Consider the following 27,924-nt stretch of genomic DNA (forward strand, 5'->3'; position numbering starts at 1 on the left):
TAGATCCTGTTTGTTTGGACTTCTGTTTCAGCTTTTGGTGCTTTTAGCAATCTCAAAAGCATTTCTCCTGTTTACGCATGAAGCTGAAAAACACCTCCGGACGTGCTTCAAAATTAGCGGCTAGATTCTAACGACCCTAAAAAATAGAGAGTTTATCCATCCGGTTTCGGTGGATACTGCATACCACCCAGGTTAGCGAGGCTCATTAGCGGGCACCCGGTTACACAATGCCTGCATATCCGATCTGTCTGCTGTGATCTCATTGGTTGCTGTGATCTCATATTCTATATCTAGAGAAATTCACTACTTGATTTCTCTCAACATGCAATCATTCCACATCATCACACCATTAATTTGTTCACACCTGTTTAGTGAAAAACTCATATTTTTTGCACATGCATGCATGTTACTTTTCATTAAATTATTTTCACTAAGTGAAAAATTTATAATCTATCATGCGCGCCACATCACCACACCATTAATTTGTTCACACCTATTTAGTGGAAAACTCATATTTTTTGCACATGCATGCTACTTTTCATCAAGCTATTTCCACTAAGTGAAAAATTTATAATCTACCATACAATTTCATTATACACATCTATACATTTTCACTGGATACTTTTTTGTTGTTACTTTTCACTCATGTATGTTCTCAACAATGTGAGCTCACGTATGTTAACTAAAAATTTCCGCAACAACGTGCGGGGCATCATCTAGTTGGTTGAAGTGAGGGGAAATTAAGGTACTCTCGGGTGTAGTTACTCTCACTTTTTAACGGGTTGACGGGCGCACAGGCTATTAGTTTATTTACTTATCAAAATAATATTTTACGAAATTCCTATCCTGTTGTGATCCGCCGCAGGATTTTCTCCTGATATTTAGGACCTGCCAACCTTCTGCCTCCACGTACCTAGCTAATTATGTACAAACAATTCCCACTTTTCTTCTCTCCCTTCTTTTCTCTCTGGATCTGAAACTACGTCGGCCGCACACCACGGAGAGATCGATGAAGGTATTGCACTCTTTTGATCCATATGCATTTACTTACGTGAACATGCATCGATGTTCAATCTGCCTCTCATCTCAGCTTTCGGCTTCCCGCAGCCTCGGCCATCACGCGTACACGATCGTCTGGAGACGGACAGTATTGTAGCGGCTGCGGCGACGTACACGAGGCACGGAGACGGCCGGACGACAAGATCGTATTCGTATATACTACCTTTTATATTCTACATTTTACATTCTACCTTCTATATTCTACGTTCTACCTTCTACTCCCTCCTACCATACCATGTTATATTCTACGTTCTACCTTCTACTCCCTCCTACCATACCATGTCAAGTGATTTTCTATTATATGAATCTAAACGCTTTTTAGACATAAATACATTCATAATTGACCAAATTTGAGTCACTGAATATGGGACGGAAGGAATATATACTACCTTCTACATTCTATCTTCTATATATTACCTTCTACATTCTACCTTCTACATTAATTCTACTTTCGATATTCTGCATGCATGTGTGAACATGCTCTATCCAAATAAATGCATAATACAAGTAGCATTTCACGTATGTGCTGTCAAAAAGATAGCACGTATCATGCATCGATGCTTATCAATTAACTAGATGACACATCCGGCAAAAATAATCACACGAAGAACATGCATGAAGTGCTACTTACGATGTGTACAGGTCAAGTCGAAGGAAGATAATTATTGCAATAAAAAAGCTATCATAAAATTTTCACGTATTACCAGTTCACCAAAAGCATATACTACATTCTCCATACTATATTCTCCATACTACACTCTCCATATTATATTCTCCTTCTAGATTCTCCATACTACATATTTCATACGTAGAATTCAAGTTGTCATGTATCGTGAAGACGAACGCACGTGCAAGCTCACTAGTACTAAGAAATTATCAAAATACTCGTATGTTTTAACATCAGACTGTTTTTCTCCATAAAATTCCAACCATGAAAAGAACATTCGGTAGTTTTATAATCATTTGCTGCTATGTCCAGAGAACATGACACAAAAGTAGAAATGAGTCTCAGGTGCATAAAACCACATGCATCCAGAAACATCTCAACTTCTCAAGGTATGATTTAGCATGTCTGTCTCAGCTCATACTGGTGGCAAATCCTCAACGGCGTGTCCTTAGAAACTGGCCTTTCCTCTGACCAAAGCTCCATGTTGATATCACCTGTTCCCCAGTGCACTGAACATTTGCGAACCATGCTAGGATCAAAACGATTTACCAAACTCAACCCTGCACATTTGTCCACTAGCATCCATTCCCCTGATAGTTTGCGAGAAGATGGAAAATGAAACAAAAGAATCACCAGAAACGCAAACAAACAGTAGGCAAAGAAACAGATCAGGCAGAAAATCTCAAAACGTTGAACAGATTAATTTACCATTTGGTAGCAGGTCTCCCTCTAATGTTACTTCTCCAGAGTCTGGGAATATCTCTTGCTCTAAACCACTGATGGCCGTAAAAGCAACAACCACCTCAGTTGGATGCAGAAGAGTGAAAGTAGGATGAACTCGCAAACAGACCAACCTTCAGTGGAAGAACATACTTCAATGGCCAAGATATATTGTGCTCGACAAATCAAAGACATATTTACTGGAACTTAGAATGATGAATTATCATAAATAATTGGAAATTAGGTCCAAAATAATATTAATTTCTGTAGTTCAAATTGCTAAATGCAGCCATTCTAAGATAGGTCGAAAATAGTATCCTCAACCAGGCACACCAAGGAGAAAATGCAAAGGAGTCAAATCTAAGATATGACAAATCTTAAAACATTTATCTTCCTGGCATTAATGCAATCTGTCAGTGCATTCAGTCTGAGTGCTTTGTATTCTTCTAATTGTTGTAGTAAACTAAATCCCTTATATTAGTTGGCCATGAATCCTATGTGGAGATGACCAAGCGAATAAAAACCACTCTCGGACAAGGAGCCAACTAGGAAAGGTCAAGCCAACAAGGCACGGTGAATCTTTCTCTCCTCTCAAGGGCGGAGAATCCTCTGCCCTCTCGATGCTGTAACATGGCCGCTTGGTTGCTGTTCTTTTGGGCTACGTGGCCACTTCAATCGCCATCCCTCTACGTCGTAAACCACCACCACCGCACTGATGGACAAACCCGTGCCCCAGCGTCTCCCTCTCTCTCCCCTTTCCGCAGCTAGGGTTCTCTCGCCTCCGTGTCCATCGCCACCAAATCCTTGCCGCCTGCAGCCTCTCCACGAGCTTCCTCAGCCAGCCGCCGCTCGCCTCCCTTGCTGCCACCGCCTGGCCGCTGCACGAGCTTCCACCACTGTCCGTCACTTGCCTCCCTCAGTGCTGTCGCCGGCTCGTCCTGACTTGCGTATTGCTCAGGTAACATTAGAGTATTTTGCTGCTGTGTGCAACTGTTGTGTCCTGGTGTTTTCTTTGCTGCTGATGTGCTTTGCTTATACCTTGAATTATGCAGGATGTTCTTTGTTGTCGGCTGTTTTCTTCGGTTTGGCACCGGTGCTTTTCAGTCTGCTTTGCAGGTTTATTCTGCATATTCCCTATTCTGTGTTGTTACTTTTTTGTTTGCCATTGTTTTGGTTCAGTTGCTTTTAGCTTGTCTTTCTCTAATCGTGTTGCTGTGATGGCTGGCTATTCTGGAAAGTCAGCTCCTGTATGTATTGTGTGGCTGGTGCTCCTGTATGGGCAGCTTGCACACTGTCGAGATTGTTGGTGATGATGCAGGTTTTAGAAAAAAGGTTGCTTGCATTTTTTTTAAAGGCTGCTTGAAGTTTTGGATGCCAGTAAGCCTATTAATAAGATAATGACACTTTGTATCCAAGATGTTGTATTCAAGCATGTCATTGTTCTCTACTTATGTCTTGAGGCTGGGAGAGGTGAAATAAACATTCCAAGTCTGCAATGTCCTGGAGTCAAAGGCTGGAGCTAGAAATGATTTGTGATTTTCATGGATAATGAGCTATTTATGCAACCGGGGTCCAGATTCAATCAAGAAAAGTAGATAGTTCACATTTATTTTTTCCAATTTTGGTTTATGCCTAGAGTTAGAAAAGGTATTAAAAACCATTGACATGGTTTTTGTGTAGAGTCAGGAAAGGACTTATAATATCTTTTGCAAGTTTCCGTTGGTTAGTGCACTTGCCGATTTCAGGTGTCATGCAGACTTTTGGGTGCGGGTAAATTTTGTATGTGGAAATATAGAATCTCCCTGCTCTTCTCTCTCTCTCTCTCTCTGTCTCTGAATCAGCGAAAGGTTTCAAAGATTCTAATCTAGACTTCCTTAGTTGTGTTGCTGCACATTATTGGTTTCTTTACTTGGTTGTTCCTTGCTGTTATTGGAAAAGAAGATAGTTACTTTGGAAATGATTAGTAAATGGGTAGTCAATAAATTGTGGCATTTGATACTTTACTACCTGTTGTTTGCCTCTGAATCTTTTGCAACCCAGCTACATGTTAAAAATGTAGGTCTGTACTTGGGTATTGGAGCAGTTAACTTTGGAAAGTTACTGACACTGAGTATATTGTAGTGTAGAGGCTATGTGGTTCTTTCTTTTGGTTTACTGATGACTGTTGTTCTGATTCCAGGTTGTTGCTGCCCTCTACTGACTGCAGGTTTATGTTTCTTTGCCAATGAGTTGTTTGTCAAGAATTTTTTGATAGGCCTCTGGAAGGAGAATAATCCTTGTTCCTATCACTAGCCATATAATTTATTTGTGAGGAGAACTGTAGGGACATGAGACTGTATGTGTCCCTAATCCATACTACCTATTTATATATGTGATCTAGAGTTATCTGATGTTTGCTGGCTTCTATCTAAAAACAATAGTTCCATTTCATGCAGTATGGCCTATTAACCATGAATATTATTATTGCTATTAGCTTCTGATTTCAGAAGAGTCTGTTAAATATTCTTACCATGTTATGCATTCATGGCTCAACATAACTTGTGCTCTTTTAGGGCCAGTTCTTTTCGGCTTCCTGGACCGGCTTCTCTGAGAAGCTGTCCTATCCCAGCTTCTTGGAGAAGCCGCTACCTAAATTTGATTAAGCTACCAAACTAGTTTGGCCTAAAACTATTTTGGAAGTCTAGCTAAATTTGTGATGCAGCTTCTCCAGGAAGCTAGGTGAGGGCAGCTTCTAGGAGAAGCCGGTCCTAGAAGCCGAAAAGAACGCACCCTTAGTCTTTCTCCTTTCCTGTCGATTTTCTAAATCTTACTGCAGATTTGCTCGTTCTCCTGTGGATCCTGTTCAGATCTAGTTTTATACACAGAATGCTCCATTTGTCTGTAGTACGAGTAGTAATGGAGTATTCCCTTTAATGTATTATCTACCAAAAGACATGTCTAACATTGCTCGGACAGGTTGATACTTATTCATGGTTAATTCTAGACTTTTTGCAGCTCTCACCGCAAAGAGTGGTACAACCATGAGATTGGCACATGATTTTTGCCATAATTGTCTTTTGATTTGGCACCTTACTTTCCTTTGTTTCTACATGCTTCGTTTCTTATACAGTGTGCAAGTGGTTTCATGAAAAGGACACCACAGCTGCACCTTCATACATATTAGTTTAACAAACTTGGTAATTAATCATGCAAATTTATTCTACTGGAGTATTTGAAAATGAGCATTCACTTCCCATTTTAGAATCTGTATCTATTGCATCCTCATCAACAGGTTTGTCCTAAAAAACATTAGGACCAAACACTGGAAAAAGATAGTCTATTTTGTATTGTGATTAATGATTAATTTGTAGGCTTGGCATTATCGAGTATGATTGAAGACTGGTAGCTTTTATCAAGATAACCTACTGCAGTAGCTCTGCCTTTGATATTTGTCTAATACTACTGGAATCTCGGTTACTATTTTGAAATGACATACTGGAGTATTTTTCATTGCATACATCACTGCCTATTAAAGAACGGCGCAGCGAAGCACGGTGGCCAATCTAGTAGAGTCAACAAGTCAAGGCATGGTCATCTCTACTATTCCCTCTGTTCCGTAACATGAGGCACGCACGTATTCCTAGATCATTAATTTCAATAATTAAATATCTCCTTTTGTTAACAAAAAGTACACCATCAGATTCATCAAAAAGTACCCCACAATCAGACTCACTAAACACAGATAACTTTTTAACTGTGTGCGATTAGTGATTACTCCATCAAGGCTGACAGTCCGCCTGGCAGGACAATCTCCGTATCAGCCCCACATCGCTCGCATCTAAAAATTTCTACCCCGCCTATCGCATCACACCCGCCGTCGTAGTCCGGCCCGTGCACCCTGCCGCCGGCCCGCTCGGGACCTGCCGCCGTCACAGTCGATCCCCGCACGCGACTGCTGACGTCGCGACGCGACGTCCCGGCCCTGCGACCTCTGCCACCCGCCGTCGCCACGCCACGACTGGGACCGCCCATCGCCTTCACGCCCCTGTGACTGGGCAGCCATCGCAGAACCACCCCTGAGACTGGGACGCGGGATCTTAGCACATAGCTGTGCGGCCAGGGAAGGTGCGTTGCTTCCTCCCTGAAGAGCACCGAGCTCTCTAGATGTTTGGCTGTTGGGTGTCCAGTCCTGGTACAACTTGTCAATGACTCAATGCACACTATATGCTCGACGAAATGTAAGCAGTCACAGAATATCTTATCATTTTGTTCCAAAATTACTATGTGGTGTGTGATTAGTTAGAGAAATAGTTGATGTTGGACATTGGGCAGAGATCGCAGATTTTTGCATGATACCTCACCCATTTAGTCTTAGGCTTCGTTTGGATGTATGCATTCAGCCCAAAGAATTGAATTGGGCTGGAATACCAAATCAGCCATGGAATTGAAATGGACTGCAATTCAATGTTTTCTGTTTGGATGTATATGTATTGGGCAGTTGAAATCTGAGGAAGCAACCAATTCTAACTTTTTGTTTGGATGGCCAAAGCATGGAGGTCTGCTGGTGAGCGCTCGAGGTGTGCAGCTTCTCTTCCCCCCGCAGCATCGCCTGCTTTTCTTTTCAAAGGGGCGAACGAACCGGTACGTTATAGAGGATAGCAATTCAGCCGAATACGGAGCGGGAGGCCTCGGAATTGTGCGCGGGCTCGCGCAGGCGTGAGGGCGGGGAGCTTGGAATTCAGGAAGGTTTCCGATGGCCAATACCGAGACCACCCAAACGGACGAATTCGGGTGAGGCGAATACCAATTCCTGATTCCGACCCTGAATATAGACATCCAAACGCACTGTTAGAATTATGGTTCTACTATGTATGGATCTCTTTTCCTATATCATTTTCTTTCCCACACCGGTAATAATTACATTGATTTATTGTGGTAAACTTATAGCTTTGGTTCTTATCCATTAAATCCTGCTTATAGGTGTGGTTGTTGACTCTTTGTTGTTGGACAGTTTTGGATCATTTTGATTAATCTGTACAAGTATTTATGGAGATATAGTTGATTATTCTTGGTCATATTTATTTATTTCCAAGGTGCATCATTTTGGTATTTTTTTATCCATTACCATGTGATGGTGTAGTTTGCTCTATGTAGTTCTGAAATAATTACTTCGAAAAAATTAGGCCACCTGGCTGTACTGAAATAAGAGGAGCTATTCTCTTGATCAACATTATGAGTTTCCCTGAATCTCATTGATGTGTATTTTTTATATATAAACTATTAGATTTCTTAGTCATAATTTTGATACTGACATTCCTTTAATTGTAATCATGTACTCCCTCCGATCCATATTAATTGTCTCAAATTTGCCCAAATATGGATGTATCTTTAACTAAAAAGCATCTAGATACATGTAATATTTCGACAACTAATATGGATCGGTGGGAGTACTGAAGTTATATATGTTTCCATTATTCAGCCATTTTAGTTTGGCCATTCAAAATACGTGTGCTAAAAATAAGATCCACTAAACATGATTGGAATTTAGACCTGCAAAATCATGATAAGAGCATGTTATTATTTCATCTGTGGTGTTGTTGTTGCAGTTTCCTCTACAAAATATGCATGGTGTCGTTCACTACAAGATCCCAAATGACCATTATGCAGGAAAGTCGTGGGTGTTCACCCGAAAGGTATTCTCATGTGCTCCTTTGCTTTCATGAAAAATGCTCTTGTAGTTTGAAGCTTTGTTGACTGATTTCAAATGTTGCTCTACAAATTTTGCTCTACAAATGATATTCGTGGTAATGTACTACCATGTGATTTCCCGTCATATTTTTAATCTGAAAGAGGTTCTATTCTGAAAATAAATAGACATGGCCAGCAGCTGAAACATTCTATTTAATTACTGCTAATTAGCTTCATTTCCTGTACTCACTTGAAGTGTCTCAGTTAAGGGACATGTAGCCTAAAAAAAAATTGAAGTGTATTAGGTACAGAATATGTCTCGTGATTTCAGAAAAATGTTACTTTCCGTAGTGCAGTTTTCATGATCAATCTAGATTTCTTAAAATAGGAATAATTTCTCTTGTTACTGCTTGCTCTGGTAAATGAATGTCCTTCATTGCTCTACTTATTGTTTGTGTCAAGACAAACAAAGCTTAGTCGATCTTTTATACTGTATTTTTGTACCCTCTGTTGAGAAGTAATGGGTCTTGATTTGCTGAGATTCTGGAGCATTGTCTATAAGGTTCTTTACTCTTCAACGATTCAATATTATCTAATACTCACTCACTGCAATGGATTTTATCTCAGCTGGTTGCACTGAAGGCTTTCAACATGTTTGAGAATACTTCCAATGCTCTCTCAAAGGCTACTTTTGCTAATTGATAGCAAGCCTAGCAAGGGTCTGCGCAAGTTCTTGCAGAAGCATTGCGATGGTGAAACAGTGGTTGACTGGTTGTTGCTGACTCAAAACTTAGGAATGCTATCAAATAAAAGCTGCCGAGTTCGGTGCATCAGCTGTTTTCTTCATATGAAACGATCGAAATCAGTGTCACTGAGAATTAAGACTTTGCAGAACATTGATTGTCGTCACAATTCTGCTGTGTTGGAACTGATGTGAGGGTTGAGAAATCAGCTCACTGAACTAATGTCTGGACTAGCATAACATGATCTAGGTCCAACGAGCCTAGGTCCCACAGTTTGTCTAGGAATAAGCTGAAATTTCAGCACTGAAAAGGTGAGCATCCAATACCATAGTAATGCTTACTAAGGCCATTGGTGTACTTCAGTACTGAATATTAGAAATGCTGTATGTTTTTGTCTAGCATGTGTTATTATGCTTTTTTTGTTGGTATCTTTTCTTCATTTTTCTCCATTTGCAAGTGAAATTACAGTGATTTTATGAATGTGCTCATTTCTGTAGGTTGACACTATGATCATTCAGGCCATTGGATGTGCTCATGTACAGACAGGTTTAAGTGATATCCTTTGATTCTTTCAGATACTAACCAAAGAAGTGGAACTGGAGCTAAAGGGCATGGCTATAATTCCCATCGATATACAGAAGTTAATGATCTTGACATATTAAACAGTAGGGACTATGTGATCAAGTTCTGGCTCTTTCTGAGTACAGATCCCAGCTCTGTGAATATCTAAAATGTAGGATGAATTGAATACCACTGCTCTCAATTTGACTGCGCTTGTCGGTGAAATGATGAATTTGGCGAAGCAGACTAGCAGCACGTGGTGATAGTTTGATGAATTTTACCGTGCAGGTGCGGAAAGCGTTTTTTTATGACCAACCACCAACCATAAATGGTACCCTTGTTTCTAAATATAAGATGTTCTAGCTGCAGTCCTGGATGCATGGTTGCTCCGGGCATGACACGGACGGTGTTGGATGGCTCGTGTGACTGCGCCATTGTGTCATCGTGTGTGATTGTAAGATTGTAAGGACGCACGTGCACGTACACACTTACTAGTATGAAGAAAAGAACCAAATAAATACTGCCTCCTTCATCAAATAAGTGACATGGATTTGTATAAGAATCTATACAAATTCACGTCACTTATTTCGGGACGGAGGGAGTAGAAGAAAAGAAGGGGCTAGAAGTAAGAATGAAAAGGTTGACAGGACAAGGCATATGGTCCACCATGGACCATGAACCATCCCCCAATCCCCATATCCACTTGGCCCGCCACAAAGCACGTACCAAGTTTCCACTCTTGCCGGCACTTTCTCTGTCACTAGGGGTAACCAAGGTCTTTTGTCATGAACCCATTCGCCTATATAAACCCCTCTAAGGGGCATGTAACGATCACTCTCGTTTGGAATAAAAACCAAGGTGGAGGCCTAGAGTTCCAAGAGAGCTTAGTCTTGAGTTCTAGAAAGACCAGTTCGATCTAGACTTGAATTTGCAGGATTGGCCTAGAATTCGAGGAACTTCTTAGTTTCTTACATCTTGACTCTGAAAGACCCGTTCGGTCCGGGATCGAGGATAACCATCGCCTCAACGCCTCCACTAACATAGAACTAGGTCACGCTCTACGAGACGACTGAACCTATTGAGAAACATACTTGTGTCAACTTTATCAAACAACTACCTTCACTCGTAAGCTCGTCTAAGCTTGAACTAGGTCACACTCTACGAGACAACTGAACCTATTAAGAAACATAGTTGTGTCAACTTTATCAAACAACTACCTTCACTCATAAGGTCGTTGTGCATGCACGTTTAAGCTTCTACTATCATGCATCAATAGCCTCTATAGTAAGTGTTGTTCGAGTGCATCAATAGTAATTACATACATTTTGAGCTGTTACCAACGTAACTTTCTGAATAAATGCAGCACTCACCTTGAAAACCCACCAGAACCAGCTCCAACACTTCTTGCTAGAATGGTCGAGTCAATCTGTACAATCTTTGGGTTGTCTTGCATAATGGATATGTGGCGCTGAAGAAGTAGACCACCCCCAATATCTCCTTCCAAACAAACAGATTCCCCCTCTCCTGATTGCTCAAGATACCTCCTGTATTTTTTCCATGAACAGTTAATTTTTCTGCTGAAACTGGAACTACAGAACAACTATTCAACCACATGTTAAAGAGCATAAAGCGAACATGGGAAATATTCTTCATGGTGATTTATCTTACCTAATGACTTTATACTCTTCAGTGCAGCCAGCAGACCTATATTCAGTCCCACTGTATTCTTCATAACCATTGATTTCAATCCTGCTATGAAGCCACTGGGAATCTGCAGTGGTCAAAGTACAAATGATAAAGCTAAAGCGAAAACAATTCGGATCTATTGACAATCCATTCGCAATCATCACTGACATACAAGCACCTCAAGCACATTACTCAAATGTTAAAGCATCTTACTATATCTCAGGATAACTTCAAAACTACCGTTTGCACCAGATGTACCGGCAGGTCAACAGCAATTCAAGGCAATTTCTATTTGATAGCATATCCTAGTACTACATGGAGATTATAAAACCAGTGGGAGTCCATATAAGATATAACATAGATGAACCATACCAGTAGGAAGATGTGTCATCGAAATAATACGACCGCCAATCCACGGTACAACTTTAAGCAACCAATCCCCACTCTTCAAATCAATAGGTATTTTTGAGAGCTCGGCACCTTCCTGTCCTGACGGCTCATCAATATCAGGTATAGGCCGGATCATCTCTGTGCGACCATCACAAGATACCAGTGTAAACCAAGTTCAGAGAATTTACACTATTGTAATAATACTCTTGTAGATCTAAAACATTAGAACGGCACTGAAGTGGTAGGCTGATACCCAAACGTTTCTTGAGCTCAAGTTCACTTGTTGCAACTAAGCTGGACACTTCAGAGTCAGAAGGCATTGTAAGATGTAGTTCTTCTCCATCAACACCGCGTGAACTTATCTGAGTCGGAAAAGAAGTGAAAATCCTTTTAGTCAGCATCTTTTTATTTCTTGGTGTAACAAATAAAAAAGTTAGCCAATAGACATACCATAGCACCTCCACCAAGTAATATACTTATGTTCAAGTTGCGTTTTGGTCTCATCCAAGATCCTTCAGTCTTTCGAACTTTCACAGAAACCACTGCTGAGCAGACTTCAGCAACATAATATGTCAAGAGATACCTCCCTTGTGTGAAATCATATCCGTCCCCAGCATCTTCAAATAGAACACCTTCAGCTCTACCTGTACAACAAGTCAGATGGTGCAAAACAAAATGTTTGCATATGACAATCTTTTGAATCAGCAGCTTGAATGCAGGAAATAGGCTAACTAATGGAACAAAGCTTGACTCATGAATCAGTAGTTGGACTGTGTGCAAAATATTTAATCCATCCAAGAAAATGATATGAGCATTTACAGATTACTATTAGTAGTTAGATAAAATATTCACAGAGGGGAAAAGGGAGCTTCAGTTATGAATGGCATTAAACATAACCAACCTCCCAATGCGCCAGAAACCACAAACCGATCATAGTCAAGTCAGAACTGATCAACTGAATGTGAAGGGTGCGTAATGCATATACCATTTTCGTCCAGTGAAACAATTAGTGATAAGTCATCTTCTAGACTTCCTTCACCAACATGCTTAATAGGAAGTCCTACTGGAAGTATTGCTCCACCTTGTAAATACATCACCGGCAGATCCTATACAATCATTCATTCATAAATAAAATTAGTTCCAGACTAGCATCAAAGACAGCATATGAAATTTATAAACCAACTTACAGGGTGTGAATCTTCAAAATCGAATGGTGACCAAACGCCCTTCGGCAACTTATGGGCACATTCATGAGCTCCTTTATTAGGTAATGTGCTATCAAAATACCAAAACAGTTGCAATCACAATAAACCATAGCCAAGTATGCAAATGGCATTTCATTGTTGGCTATGTATTTCTAAATAATAACAGATGGCAGAATATTAAGCTCACAGTCAACAGTACAAAGTCAGTTTTGACACAGATTTGTACACACAATCCAACCAACACACAACAGCATTCAAGCACATATAAACAAGAAAATCAGGGGCAGATATCAGGGCTTCCAAGAGAAGAACACAAAAGAGGTATGTTGTAACTTGCAAGCACACTGATTTGAATCAATTACCTTGCACAGACTAAAAGTGGTCCCAGGAGAAAGGAAGTCTCTATTTTCCTCAGTTCTGGGTCTTGTGGGTCTACAGACAAAACAAGGTAGATTTCGTAGTACTAGTAAATAACAAATTGATCCCAACAAAACTGCCTTGTAACAACCCCACCAATGAGATAGTCCCAGTAAGGAAGAGCTGAAGGGCAGAAATATTTTGCAGTATCCAGTTCCGTATCATAAGTTTCAATGACTAACATTGGCTAAGCCCTATTTCAAGTAAAACAGAGTGAAGATGTGAGAACTATGTGTACAAATAGGCCCTTATCATAGTAGCACAATAATTCATCTCCAACATGCAGGTGCAAACCGATAAAAAGAAAATAAAGGAAAGACCACTTTTGCCAAATTTCATCTCTTCCTACAAACTATGAACATCTGAGCCAACTTAGGCTCCATTTGGCAATTGGCATTGTGGTGGACCAGTTGCTTTTCAAAGGTACCTTGGCGTTCCTTCAACTAACTTGATTGCGCAGATCAGTACAGTTTAGCAACCACTTTGGTATATTAGTGGATAGTAAGAGCCATTATTACCAGCAAAGAAAAGTGGAGCAGCAACTGGAGCACCCTTCTTATGTGAAAGGTAAAACAGAGTGTAGATGTGCGGCAGTAGCCGGTACCGTCTTAGCAGCGCAAGACGACAAACTTCCTCGCACTGAAATATGAATGAACTGTTAGAAACAGACAGTGAAATCCCAATTAAGAATGCTGAAAAGCCTCGGAGGATCTTGCTGTATCATTTCGATTAGAATACATAAACATCAAACTCCAGTTCTGGTTCTCAGACAATGACATGAGACCTGTATAACTTCACATAATGGATCGGTGGACAAAGTTTTGCCCCAACACCAGAATATAAAACCATGCGAAGCAAGTCAGCAACTGCTCATCAGTTGACAGAGTTTACTTGCATCATGGACAATTAGTATTTGGAGGAAACCGTCAGTTTACTGCTGGCAACTACCATGGCTATGAGAACGCATTTTTGGGTGCAATTTGAGTATAGGAGAAGAGAGGTAGGGGGCTACCGGAGTTATACACAATGCCAGGGCCCACACGGCCTCTGCGTCGACTCAATACAACCCCGGATTTGGTCAAGGTAATAAAGTGAATACACTTCTATGAAATAAGAAATTATCGTGATGTGTGGCTCGATGGCCTGATGTGGTCTGCTGAAAGAAATGTATAGTAAAATAACTCCACTGGCAATATATGCATCATATGGCAAAGGAAAAATGGCTAATTTTTTTTAAATAATACGATTTTTTAATCATTTTTAAAAATAATACGTGTTTTTCAAAAATAATACGGCCTCAGCCTCGCCGAGGCCGATTGGGCCCAGTCGGCCTCGCCGAAGCCGATTAGGCCCAGTCGGCCTGGGCCAGGCCAACTGGAGGCGGGCACTTTCGGTGCCAGCCGACTGGCGCCCCGAGGCCGACTGGAGCCGACCGGGTGGCGGGCCCTCTCCCTTTTTCTTTATTCCCTTCTCTCCTCCTTTCTTCCTCCCCAGCCCGAGCACCCGACCAGCGCCCAGATCCCTGCCCGTTCCCTTCTGTTCTTCTTCTTAATTGGTGGCCCAGCTCAGTTAGTAGGGTGTCACTACTAATGAGTTCGTCCCATGGAACTATCCTATTGTCTACCTTGAAATCACCGGCTAACCACAATAGCCTCCGGGACATACCTGACCAAAATCTACGATCATCTAGGAAGCCGGACGACATCTTCCCAGACGAAATGGTGAAACTACACTTCAATACCATGGACGGTCTTTTATAGTTACAGAACATACAAATAGGCGGGAAACGGTGGCAGGAGAACCAGGCGGGAAACGGTGGCGGGAAAACCAGGCGGGAAACGGTGGCGGGAAAAGGAGGCGGGAAACGCTGGCAGGAAAAGGAGGCGGGAAACGCTGGTGGGAGAATGAGTTTGAGAGCCTAGAAATACCTCATCTCCAGTAGTCATCCAAGCATCCTTCCCACTACTGTTTTTTCCAATATTCCAGTGTCCCCCAATGAGTTTGCCTTGCTCCAACCAGGGCGAGAGGCCGAGGAAGATGAAAGAAGCGATGTTGCCTCCGGGGGTGGAACATCTCAGGCGAAGTCGCACACATGAAAAACTTCATGCCCAACTTATCTGAAAAATCTGTCACCTCCTTCACCTTGCATAGATTGCAGCACCAACACCTGAGATGTTCCACCCCCGGAGGCAACATCGCTTCTTTCATCTTCCTCGGCCTCTCGCCCTGGTCGGAGCAAGGCAAACTCATTGGGGGACACTGGAATATTGGAAAAAACAGTAGTGGGAAGGATGCTTGGATGACTACCGGAGATGAGGTATTTATAGGCTCTCAAACTCATTCTCCCGCCACCGTTTCCCGCCTCCTTTTCCCGCCTCCTTTTCCCGCCTCCGTTTCCCGCCTGGTTCTACCGCCACCGCTTCCCGCCTATTTGTATCTTCTGTAACTATAAAAGACCGTCCATGGTATTGAAGTGTAGTCTCACCATTTCGTCTGGGACGAACTCATTAGTAGTGACACCCTACTAACTGAGCCGGGCCACCAATTAAGAAGAAGAACATAAGGGAACGGGCAGGGAGCTGGGAGCTGGTCGGGCCTGGTCGGGCGCTCGGGCTGGGGAGGAAGAAAGGAAGGAGAGAAGGGAATAAAGAAAAAGGGAAAGGGAGAGGGCCCGCCACCCGGTCGGCTCCAGTCGGCCACGGCTAAGCCGAAAGGCCAGTCGGCCTGGGCTGGGCCGACTGGGGCGCCAGTCGGCCGGCACCGAAAGACTGGGCCTAAACGGCTTCGGCCAGGCCGACTGGGCCCAATCGGCCTGGGCGAGGCCGAGGCCGTATTATTGTTGAAATTTTTGAAAAACACGTAGTATTTTTAAAAATGATTAAAAAAATCGTATTATTTAAAAAAAAAATAGCGGAAAAATGCAGCAAAGCTGAAACATGCAAAGCGATCAATGATTCTCGGGGTACAACAAGACCATGTTTCTATGCATGTGTTGCAAATATGAAATAATACCTCTTCGCCAAAGGACCATGGCTCATGGTCAACGCTGCCAGTCTCGGAATGGCCACGTGAAAATGGAAACAGCGAACCGACACCCATCCATCTTCCAAAAAGTCTTGGAGTAGCATTTCCAGCAAACCCACCAATATCAGGGCCCGACAATGGCTGACCACTGAGACCCTGACCGGATAACCACATCATTAGATTCCTAGAATGTATTTATGCCTTTTCAGAACAGATCCATAAGTTTTTCAGCGATACTACCTACCATCCAGAATGCAAGTCTTTAAGGACAGTGACACAGTCTTCAAGATGGTACTTTGACCATCAATTTCTTTGCAAACATGTTGCCTCACATAAGATATTTATATACACATTATACAAAAGTATATTTCATGCAAATCTAGGAATACCATTTTGATGTTTTGGATGCTGGTAATTCTTTTTTATATAGATGGTCAAATTTAGAAACACGAATGCTAAAAGGACCTAATTTTGGATTGGAGGTAGTAGTTTTTATGGCAAGGAATTAGAAAAAAAAATGTGATTACCTATGTCAAAATTATAAGAATGTCTTTCTTAAAAGTAACAGGAACAAGAAACAGACTTGTAATGGAAGTACAAATTAAAAAGAAAACACGTTTTAAAACTACTAGACGAGGAAATGGTCCTCAATTCAAACGAAAAGTTGTATGTTGCTTTAGGTGACAAGATTTTGTTCACGGTACAGCTATTCCAAGACAGATGTGCTGTGCGTTAAAATAGCTAAACATGTTTTTGTTTAAATGTGGTTGGGATTGTCTTGGAAAAAATGGAAAAGGGCTGGGGTTATCATACTTTTTTTAGATGGAACTGAACTTGGATACATACTACACTTACCAACTGAAGAACCATTGGTATACTCATGTGCAAATGCTCCCAAGTTGACAGATTATCACCAGTCCATGTTGCAGCGTATCGCTGGCTTCCTATAAAACCAGCTCTTGTAAGAACAAATGGTCGTTTATCTGTATTAGACATCGCCATTCCTTCATAAGTAGATCTTGCCATTAGCATTCCATAGACCTGAAATTGTAAAGACCGAAGAAAGCACATAAAAGTAACTGCATTCAACACATCCTTTAACTGCCAAAGAAACACAATATTACATTGTGGTAGTAAGAATGATTCTGGACACCACCAATATTTGCATCTCCTCGATGTATATTGCTTTCGGGCATTGTTTTTGTAGTAGTCTGCAAGTCGGTAACATCAATTTGGTTACATAGGGAAAAAAAGATGATGAACAAAACAAAAAATATGAAAGAGCATATACTTTGAAGACAGCAGGCTCATTCATATCATTCCATATTCCATCCACGCCATTGGCAATGAAATCCCTTACCAAACTAGCCCACCATGTGCGTGTTCTTCCACATGTAAAATCAGGGAAAACACAATCACCAGGCCATACCTCCCCTGGATTTAGGGTACAATAAATCAGGGAAGCATATCTAACTGATAAGTTCATGAACTTGACAAATGAGCTTGTTTAAGTCAGTGAAACATACCAATGAATGGGCTGCCATCTGCCTTTCTAATCCAAACATCATTTTCAGAGCCACTTTCAAATACAAAGTATCCCTTTTCTTTCTTGATTCCTGGGTCAAGCATCCAGATTGATTTGCAACCAGTTGAATGGAGGTCATCAACCATAGATTTCGGATCAGGGAAACGGTTCTGTAACATATAAGAAAAGCAGATGCCAAACTACTCAAACGGGATTGATTGACATGTCACCGAAAAAGGAAATTCAATGGCCATGAAGCAAACATGTCAAATTGCACCTAGAGCAACACTATCTGGTTCCTAATAGTGTTATTCTAAGGAAGCAAGTCCATTTTAACCCATCCACCCCCCTCCCCCCCCTGGCTGTTTGGATGGTTAAGGCGCCAGCGTGCCCTTCAAAACCACCGAAATCAAAGGGGAAACTTCCCCAACAGTTTGTTCCATGGATATTCAGAAAATAACAAGCTATATTTGGCAATTCAAGCAAATTAAACATGCATTGGAACCTAATGCAGATGTTTAACAATACCACTTGCATGTAAAAACTATTATAGAACAGGAAGTACTTACACCATCAAATGTAAAGCACCTAAAACCGTCCATATAGTCAATATCCATCCAAACCACATCGCAAGGAATGCCTTTCTCTCTAAATGTTCTAACAACCTGTGGGAAGAATCAATAACTAAATATCAATATAAAATAAGATCACTGGCATTCCTAAGCCTTAAACTGCATTCAGAGAGAGCACTGAAGAATCTGGAGGCATTTGTGTAAAGCAAGTGGCAAGTAGACCAACTACCGAAGCAATATTGCTCCTTGCTCCCCAAATGAACCTCTTGAAACTACGGATGTTCACCATTCAGGCCTGACCCGCTCAACCCAGCAAACCAACCCAGACCAAGCCACCTCCCAAGGTTAGGTTGAGCAGTATGGTCGTGTTAAACCGTCGAACCCGACGGCAGTATGACATGCGGTTCCAATGCACACCGTTCGTGCTGGCAGCCGGCAGGAGAGGCGCTCGACTAGGTGGCTTTTCTGGAGGTGGGAGAGGGTCTGAAATTCGGAACTCCTTCATCTACCTCACGTGCAAGCACACTTTCTTATGAGTTATGACTGCAGTGCACCACCTAGGCAGAGCAGCAGCTGCTGAAGGTGACCAAAGGCAACAAGCGAAGGCGAGTAGCGACATAAGTAGCCACCTAGCAGGAGTGGGGTCCATGTAGTTGGATTACTGGAAGCATTAGGTAAGGATAAGATATTGCTTTATAACCTTGCTTTGATACACGTAATCTTTTGTTCTCTTGAGAGAAACAATGATGTCATTATTATGACAGGCCAATGGGGTCTACCAGAGATGGAAACATAATGCTGGGTAGATAACATGTGGGCCAAATCCTATTCCTATGTATACATACAGTGACAATCCCATATGAAAGAAACAGTGGACTCTTTCTGTAAATTCACATATGCACACTATCATGCTCGCATCTTCGAATTACAGACTTCAAGCACATCCAACAACTGAACTCAACATTACTTCAACAGGAATAATTATACACTTTATTCGTCATAACTATACAGGAATTGCTGCCACTAGTATTTTCTTCATACCTTGAGTACTTTCTCACATGAATCATAGCTCCAACGACATTGATGATAGCCAAGCGACCATTTCGGAGGCATGGATACAGTTCCTGCAATGGATCTTTTAATATCCATCCTTCAAGTGGAGAACAAGTTAAAATACTCTCCCCAAACGCTCACCCGTTCCCTATAGTTGTCGTTTTAGACACAGGTGAAGTCAAAATTTCAAAACTTTAACTATTGCCTTTCAAAATATCTAGATCTGATTTCAAGAAGATAATGAAGCAAGGATGCTGTTCTAGATAGTTCAAGTCGATTGGGAGCAAAACAAAGACATAATACTGGTAGCAATAACCCAAACCACACACTAAATTTTTCCAGTAGCTCCTTCAAAGAATTGCTCTCCTCGAATATATTTATAAGTGACAGCTCATAACACCGGATCAGTTGACTTAAGAACTGAATATTTCGCCTAATTGCATAGCATTGACATGAACTGCACCATTTCATCAAAAAAGAACTATATGTTCGATATAAGAAAGCCTTCTTCCATATTAGAATAAAGGCATACAACTTCACAGTTACATATCTGGAGTTTGAAAATTAAACTCATCAAAGAAATTGACATGAAAGATACATGTGAGATGTGAAAAATATTTAAAGACTAGCATTTCAAGTGTATGAATTGTGAACATGAGTATGGGAAGAGGTTGGTTGTGAGAAATACCAATTGCAAGGGACAAGGATGTCATAACTTGAGCTGGAGAATTAAATGGTCCAAAAGTTATGACAGGGTAAGCAGATGGGGCACAAAACTTTATAGTACATTCTTGTCTTAAGTCAATCTGTTATACGACAGGAATATTAAGTTAACAGCCACAAATCAATCCATAAACATACACTATAAAGAAATGCAATGAACATACCTCACAACGACATGTGGTGTCAGCAAGGACACCAAGTGCCTTTCCATCAGGGAGGACAGCCAACACCCAAGGGTGTGATTGATATAGTGATGTGGTTCCTGGCCCAAAACCCCATGCATCCGTGTTCCAAGTAAAAATCTAATGCAAATATACCAGGAGAGGCCATGAGGAGATAAATATTGGTTGAAGAAGCAACAACGAGACATAATAGTATGTTCAAAACCCATACGCGTTTCCCAGTCCGTTCAAATGGGCCACTTGCTTCTCCTGTACCATAGAAAGACGTCCCAGATGGAAGCTGCTTGTTTAAAAGAACATCCAAGTAAGTCTATAATTAAATGAAGCGATATTTGAGCAATATTATAGTCGCCAGGAGACATATCAGAGAGTATAAACACATTGTGATTACATTATACAAAAGTCATGATTAATCACTATAGGTAGATATATCAGTACTATGCATGCCTGCTTAGTAAATTACTAAATTAAGTGCCCAATATTGACAGATTCATAATCGTGGCAGGGAAATACACAGGCATACAACAATATAACATCATAAGTCAACGCCTGAGATTTTTTCCTTATGGGAAGAACATATAGGGTATGTTTGGTTTGTGCCATATCCAAACCTACCAAATGTTGGCAACAATTGCTTGCCAATTTTTTGGCAGCCCCAACTTTTCGAAGTAAATGGCAAAGAATCTGTGAGAGGGATGGCATGGCTCATATTGGCAACCAAAATTTTGGCAAAGAACCAAACAACAACCAAATAAACATGGCTAGTTTGGGCACCAACCAAACAGCCATCTTTCATTTGTTACCTCAAAGGCTCATCGAGTTCCTAAAGTTATCAACTCATATGAGATTTTCCATATGACTGAAATTTGACTTATCGCATTACAATTTAATGATGATATGGGGTTTCCAGGGTGGGCACAGTAAAAAAGTTGAGTAATCAACCAATGGACACATTTTTGCAATTGCCACTCAACTGAGATATATAAAATTAATAGATATATAAAAATGAAGTGACTAAAAACGTCCTGATGTTCTATAGCCCATTTTAACCACAGTTTTGCAATTGCCACTCAACTAACGGATATAATCAATTAATAGTATAAAAAAGGGACGTATGAGCAATGCCCTCAAGTTAAAATGAATAGATATGAAAAATGAAATGCCTAAAAATGTCCTGATGTCGTATAAGCCCATTTGAACCACAGTTTTGCAATTGCCACTCAACTAAAAGATATAATCAATTAATAGTATAAGAAAGGGACATATGATCAATGTCCTCAAGTTAAAATGAATAGATATATAAAAAATGAAATGCCTAAAAATGTCCTGGTGTCTTATAGCCCATTTTAACAGCAGGTTAGTTTGACTGTCAATTATTCCTCCGATCGGGACAGTTTTATGGTGTCCCTGCATCGAGATCACCAAACGCCCACGGATCAGCACCACATGCTTATAAATTTCTCATCCACCAGCCAGAGGAGAAAAGAGCTCACTGCTACTTCACATCAAAGCACTAGCTCGACTGTGTGAACCATGCCTACCTTAATCACTACTTTCTGGACGTTCCCCGACACCTCGCACGCCGGCACGACCACAGGGATATCCCGTTCCTCACGTGGCACCTCCCGCTGCCGCGGATCCGCGAATGAGAGGCTGGGCCCAGCCGCGGCGCGCGCATCCACCGACGTGTCGAAACGGAAGACACCCTTCCCCAGTATCGGCACCCAAACCATCTCCCCAACGGCCGCCGCCATCGCCCCCAACACCCCTGCCGCAGCCTCAGGTGGAGGGCTCCCGCTAAAGCACCTGCAAAGCAAGGAAACGGCCTCCACGGCACGCGATGAGCTATCCGAGCAGATCGATCAAACCCTACCGGAGATCGATTGGGTAGTCGGAAGAGTTCTCAGGAATAGGGATCGATCGAAAGCACCTGAGAGGACGCAGGCGAGAGGGTCGTCGCCTGTCTGGTGACTCGCGCTGGTAGGAGTGGACGCGGAAGTGCGAGGCGAGAAGGGGAGATGCGGCCTTGTGGCTGCGAAGATGCGGCCCTGTGGCGAGCATCTCTTCTGGAGCCGATTCTCTTGTTTGCTCGCTTTTAAAAAACCAAACCAATCCCCGCAAAAAAAAAAGAAACAACCCCGTCCACGCCTGGCTATAAAACCGCGCTCCACCAAGCGAACGACCCCAAACGCTGCCCCTGGCCCCCTATCATCCCTCCAGCCTCCACCTGTTGTGCGACAAAAAATAAAAAGGAAAACCCCGATAGAAAGCGCTTCCAAGAAAAAAGCAGCGCAGCGGGAGAGGACCAGCGGAGTCCGATCTGGAGTCTCGTCAACCCCCTCACCACCCTGTAAAAATTCCGTCTTTCTGTATCCCGTTTTTTGCCATCTTCGATTCCTTCCGATAATTTTGCGTGTCTCCGATCGATCCGTTGCCAGATCGACCCGATTTGCGAATTACTGGTCAAGGGGGAGATGGTATGGGCCATAGGTCTGTCAATTGGGTAGTTTTCTTCGGGCAAACGGGATAGTTCATTGTGGTTAGGTATACCCTTGGGGAAGGAAATCATTCGGTTGTGATTTACGTAGTTCCTAATACGTTCGAGGAGTAGAGGGGATTGTAATTCGGTTTTGATTTAGTTGCTAACGCGTTCGAGGACTAGAGGGGATTGGACCTCATGGAATTGAGATGTTGTAGGTGGTAAAATAAATAAATTAAATATAAATACAATTAGGCATCGATGAGTGATATGGGTTACACGAATCCTCTAGGGCTGGTTATTGTCTCAAGAAATTTTCCTTTATCACGTCTCTAGGCAAATTTTCTGCTGGTTATTGTCTCAACAAACGTCCTGTCAAAAACATACAATTATAATAGTCTCAGAGATATTCTCCTTAATTAATGTGATGCCAACTTATACATTTCCCCGGTGCTGAGTATTTTGTAAACAGTTTTATTTTAGGAATGTGATATATAAGGCTCAGTTTACTATTGTGTACTCTCTCCGTCCCAAAATAAGTGACGTGGATTTGTATAAGAATCTATACAAATCCACTTCACTTATATTGGGACGGAGAGAGTACTTGTTTTTCATCTGCTGCCAGAAACAAGTTGTCAAAAGTCTTCTTTTGTTGTAAAATACTAGAAAATAGTTAAAAGTGCCGCTACATAAATTATCCCGAATAATGATTTTACATTGACATTCATCTCATATATTTTTGGATGCAATAATATGCTCTTTTAAAACTTAATAAGTTGCTTGCCAAATTTCCTGATATCTAAAAGCGGCAGAACTAAACAAAACCGCCACAATCCAACTGAGTGTCAAACGGAGCCTACAGCTTGACATATGCTGTTTGTTTGCATGGAATTTTTTTCAGTTTTTAATTTGGCAAGTAGTCTTTAAAATTAGACGGTTGTACATGCATGCGTAACATGGTAGAAGATTTAATAATCTTCATACGGAACTCCTACTGTGATACATGCTACCTTGTCCCTAATATTAGTGTAGCATGTTTTGATTAAATTCGGAAGGCTTTCGATTTTTTCTAGAATGCTATATAAATTCACATGTTTGCTTCCTTTTTCATGCTAGAAGCCAAACAACAATGTTCTAAACTGAACTGAAATGTGGTGTCTGTCTGAAATGCTCAGTATATTTCTTCAGTAGATTCTGTTGTTAGTTTAGATTTCTTGGTATTCTTTTAGTTCTTAAAAGTCCGGAAATCAAGCCATCCAAAATAAACTCAACTCCCTCTTGGAGGCATTCTAGTCTTTGATTGTGTACTTGTCTGTGCTGCTTGATTCTAGTCTGTGGTTGTATATTGGAAATTAGAATCACATAAATACTGATGTTGTAAAACTATTTCAGGGTTTCTATTCTGTCAATATCGTCACACCTCTTGATTTTCAGATGTGCAATACATACGGCTGCTCCTTGTAGGTTGGTGCTAACCTTCATACTGTTAAACTTTCTTTTGTATTAACCTTGGTCCCAATTTTATACTTGCATTGCTGTATGGATTTATTTCAATGTTGACAACCAATGTAATGTTTATAAATGGGACTTTCTGTTGTAAAATTATGAAATTTACCTGTTGTGATGGCATTATTCAATGTCATCCATGTTTCAAAATGGTAGAAGGGCTCAAGAGCAGTGATCCATCTTTCCTTTAAATATGTGATAGCAAACAACAATTACATGCACAAAAACTTTGTGGCGTTTTAATTCTTTATCCAAGAAATTTTGAGAATGATTTTAGCTCTTTTACCATAACCAATAGAACCTCCTAGATTTTTTATATCTTTTCAGAGCTCTTTTTGACCATGGTTATCTCACTAGGGCTAACATGGAACTATAATTTTATCCCTCCCAGATGTTTGTTAATCTTAATTTAGCAACCTCTACCACTGCACAGTTAACACTAATGTAACACTTACTAGTCTGGTTTATTATTTGTTTGGGTAAGTACTCAAGGGTGTTCGTTTTCCATTGTAAAAAGGTTTTAATGCTTTAGTGAGTACATGAAACTATGTGTTGCAAGGTAGTGCTTTTCTGTAATCTGCCTAAATGCTCAACTTGAATCAATGAAAAGTTGTTTCTTTTGACAATTCTAACGATTAACTGGATTGACCACAGTTGATTTCAAGATGACAAGTAAGAAAAGTAACAGATCTACAGTCACATCATGCACTGCTCTGCATATGGAATGGGACAGGATTTCTTGCCCTGTTTGTATGGAGCAACCACACAATGCTGTTTTACTTATATGCAGTTCCTACAAGAATGGCTGCAGATGTTATATTTGTAATACAAGCCATCGACACTCTAATTGCCTAGACCGGTTCAGAGAAATGAATGGGGATAGTAAGGTCCGTGATTCACACTCAACCTCTTCGGTGCTTTCGAACTCCAATAACAGAACTGCCCAACCAAGAGCCCACTATAGTATGATTTCCAGACATTTGATGAGCCCAAGCCTCAGAAGACACATTGATAATGCTAATAACCAAGAATCTGCACATTCAACACTATCTGTAGGAGAAGGTAGCATTATATTGGAAGAATGTCATGATGCCATGCAAATTTCTGCTGACCTGAAGTGTCCTCTCTGTAGAGGATCGGTATCTGGCTGGATTCCTGCTGGAGAAGTCAGGAAGTACCTAGATGAGAAGTTGAGGACTTGCTCTCATGATCCATGCAAATTTGTTGGCACCTATGAGCAGCTGCGCGAACATGCTAGGACAGCTCACTTGCTTGCAAAGCCTGCTCATGTAGATATCTCAAGGAAAAGGTCTTGGGACCGCCTTGAGCGTGAGCAGGAGTTTGGTGATGTGATTAGCGCAATCAGGTCACAAAATCCTGGTGCAATAATAGTTGGTGACTATGTTATTGAGACTAGAGAGGACATGTCCCCCGATGAAGATTCTGGGGAAGAAAGTGGTGATGAGTGGTGGTCTCCAGTCCGAGACCCGATGGAGTCACCAGATAACATGGATGGTTCCCCTAGGCCCTGGCCGAATAGAAGGCTAGGATCAACCAGTATTTGGGGAGATGAACAACACGTTTTCCATAGGTTTCTTCCGCAGCCCAGGCTTCCGCTCAGTGACAGGCGCACCTCACGTACAGTTTGGCAGGGCATCCGACGGTCAAGCACACAAAGCCTAATGCGTCGGGGCTTCTCGAATCAGCACTACAGGCGCAGCAGCAGTTACCATGGATACCGCCGCACCATCTTACCTCGTCCGTATGCTGATGACCATCGTGCAGGTATTAACAGGAGGCAGGATGTCCCAGCATTTGGGCTGCGCAGACGGCAGCGGTTGAGATACACGCAAGGAAGGCATGATACATCATGATCCACTGAAGCAACACTACTTGTCCAGTATCAAGTTTATTGGCAAACAAGCCAAGCTATCATTGTAAATAGTGATGTTTAAGACTATGTGTCTATGTTCGGTTTGTTCACGGCAAACAAGCCAAGCTATCCTTGTAAATAGTGATGGTGAAGACTATGTTCGGTTTGTTCACTATTCATCTATATCTATGCTATTTGTCACAGTTCACCCTCTCTCTCATACGTCGTCTCAGCCCCACCCGCGAGTCCCGACGCACGCGGAAGAAAAAACAAAATCGCTGGCCCTTTCACTTCCGCTAAGTGCCCAATTTCTCACGGCTCCTCACCTCGCTGCTGCCCCTGCCCTCGCCCTCCTCGCCGCGCCGCCGCTCCTCTGGCCCTATCCAACGGCGGCGGCGGAAGCCGTCCCCCTCGCCGCCTACTCCTCCGTCTTTCCCTCCGCCGCGCCGCCTCCTACCGCGCTGTTCCTCCTCCTACTGCTTGACGCCGCCCTCGAGTGGTGGCTGTGGTGGCCCCTCCTCCTGACGCCGCCGGTGAGCAGCGTTTTGTGTTGCAGGCCGCCGAGGGCACTGCCGGCTGCGGTGGATTCGTCGTACGTGAGGGCGAATTAGGCGCAGGTAATGCAGTTTACTGTAATTACGTGCAGTTTTTTCGTGTTCTGGATCCGAAATTGAGCGCTTATGCGATCTATTACAGGTTCATCGTGCGGTGCTGTTCATCACTTCGGAGCTGATTGACAGACGATGAAGGGAGAGCGGAAAAGGTTCAAGCAGACGTGAAGTCTGGCTTTGAAACATCTTGGAGAAGGGATCCGGTATTCTCGAGAAAGCGAAAGAGGATGTTGGAGGTGAGTCAGAATAAAGCCAGCCGCTCAAAGGAACTAGGTAAATCATATTCAATTCAGAATTACTTCAAAGAAAATGTTTGGTGGACCTGCACGGTACCACAATTTTTTGCAGCAGTTGATGCGAGTACGTTATGTTTGGTTGATTCTGTTTGACCATTTTACGGAAAAAATATATCTCATTTTTTTTCAGACTGAAGTTTAAATAATGAAAAAAAATCTGTACTCCCTATGTTTAGATGTCCTTCTAGAAAGTCCATTACCAAAGTTTTTATTGCTTTGACTAATAATTAGTTAGAAACTACTCCCTCCGTTTCATAATTCTTGTCGAAATACTACATGTATCTAGACGCTTTTTTAGGAATAGATACATCCATTTTTAGGAAAATTTGAGACAAGAATTATGGAACGGAGGTAGTACTTAAGTTGGTTACATGCAAATGGTAGCATTAGATTTGTCATTAAAATTGTTTCACAATATAATTGTTTTCAAGACCATGAAAAGAAGAACCAGAGACTATCAATGTTCTTCCACGGTATAGTTTTTTTCTTATAGACATAATTGGAGACTGCAAAGTCAATAAGAACATCTTGTTTTGAAATGGAGGAAATGGAAATGATTAGCAGTGCAGATAAACTTTCATTTTCCAACTAGGACTAAAAGTTACTATAAACTACCAACTTTTAGGTAGTACAAAGAATTATGCAACAATCAGTAGGTAGTACATACTGAAGAATGGGTTCGCTTCAGCCTGAGCAGTCGTAACAACAAACCATAGTGCAATGGCAAATTTGTCCCAGGCTTGTCTGACAACTAGAAGTCAACATGGATGTATCAACATTGAATTACTTGTCACTGATTAAAATGCCCTGATGTGTCGAACCGAAGCCACTGAGTAACCACAAGCATGCTATGTTGATCCCTTATATTTTGGTTCACACACGGAAAATGAATAGAACCATGAATGCATGGTTCGATGTCGATGCCTTACACATCTGTTTTGAATAATAATCATGCAGTGATCAAT

The 27,924-nt window shown here is 41.7% G+C and overlaps 2 protein-coding genes across 2 annotated transcripts; one reads left to right on the forward strand and one right to left on the reverse strand.

Annotated features, from left to right (window-relative positions):
• Nucleotides 1-1,908: 1,908 nt before the first annotated feature.
• On the reverse strand, nucleotides 1,909-22,281 carry LOC100828221 (alpha-glucosidase 2). The gene is made up of 23 exons (XM_003557246.4): nucleotides 22,125-22,281; nucleotides 21,736-22,000; nucleotides 20,406-20,474; nucleotides 20,177-20,314; nucleotides 19,978-20,095; nucleotides 19,278-19,360; nucleotides 18,234-18,329; nucleotides 17,666-17,834; nucleotides 17,431-17,573; nucleotides 17,264-17,350; nucleotides 16,995-17,180; nucleotides 16,128-16,295; nucleotides 13,634-13,754; nucleotides 13,061-13,130; nucleotides 12,681-12,768; nucleotides 12,479-12,599; nucleotides 11,944-12,137; nucleotides 11,747-11,855; nucleotides 11,476-11,631; nucleotides 11,086-11,188; nucleotides 10,788-10,961; nucleotides 2,435-2,580; nucleotides 1,909-2,316 (listed from the first exon to the last, which is right to left on the reverse strand). Exons 1-23 carry the CDS (start codon nucleotides 22,253-22,255, stop codon nucleotides 2,123-2,125), a joined length of 3,129 nt encoding a protein of 1,042 aa, XP_003557294.2. The 5' UTR covers nucleotides 22,256-22,281; the 3' UTR covers nucleotides 1,909-2,122.
• Nucleotides 22,282-22,308: 27 nt separating this feature from the next.
• On the forward strand, nucleotides 22,309-26,260 carry LOC100845960 (the record flags this gene model as incomplete). The annotated part of the gene is made up of 3 exons (XM_010231692.2): nucleotides 22,309-22,544; nucleotides 24,066-24,137; nucleotides 25,312-26,260. Coding segments are annotated over 3 exons (1,050 nt in total), but the record flags the coding sequence as incomplete, so codon positions are not given.
• Nucleotides 26,261-27,924: the final 1,664 nt, after the last annotated feature.

The sequence above is a fragment of the Brachypodium distachyon genome, chromosome 1, assembly GCF_000005505.3.
Source record: "Brachypodium distachyon strain Bd21 chromosome 1, Brachypodium_distachyon_v3.0, whole genome shotgun sequence".
Taxonomy (NCBI): domain Eukaryota; kingdom Viridiplantae; phylum Streptophyta; class Magnoliopsida; order Poales; family Poaceae; genus Brachypodium; species Brachypodium distachyon.

Excerpts from the sequence above, each read along its gene's own strand:
- LOC100828221 (XM_003557246.4), bottom strand. The coding sequence starts at position 22,255 with ATGCTCGCCACAGGGCCGCATCTTCGCAGCCACAAGGCCGCATCTCCC. Across the intron at positions 13,755-16,127 it reads CATGGTCCTTTGGCGAAGAG|TGCGAGGAAGTTTGTCGTCT; the intron begins GTATTATTTCAT and ends TTCATATTTCAG. Across the intron at positions 2,317-2,434 it reads GGGAGACCTGCTACCAAATG|GGGAATGGATGCTAGTGGAC; the intron begins GTAAATTAATCT and ends GCAAACTATCAG.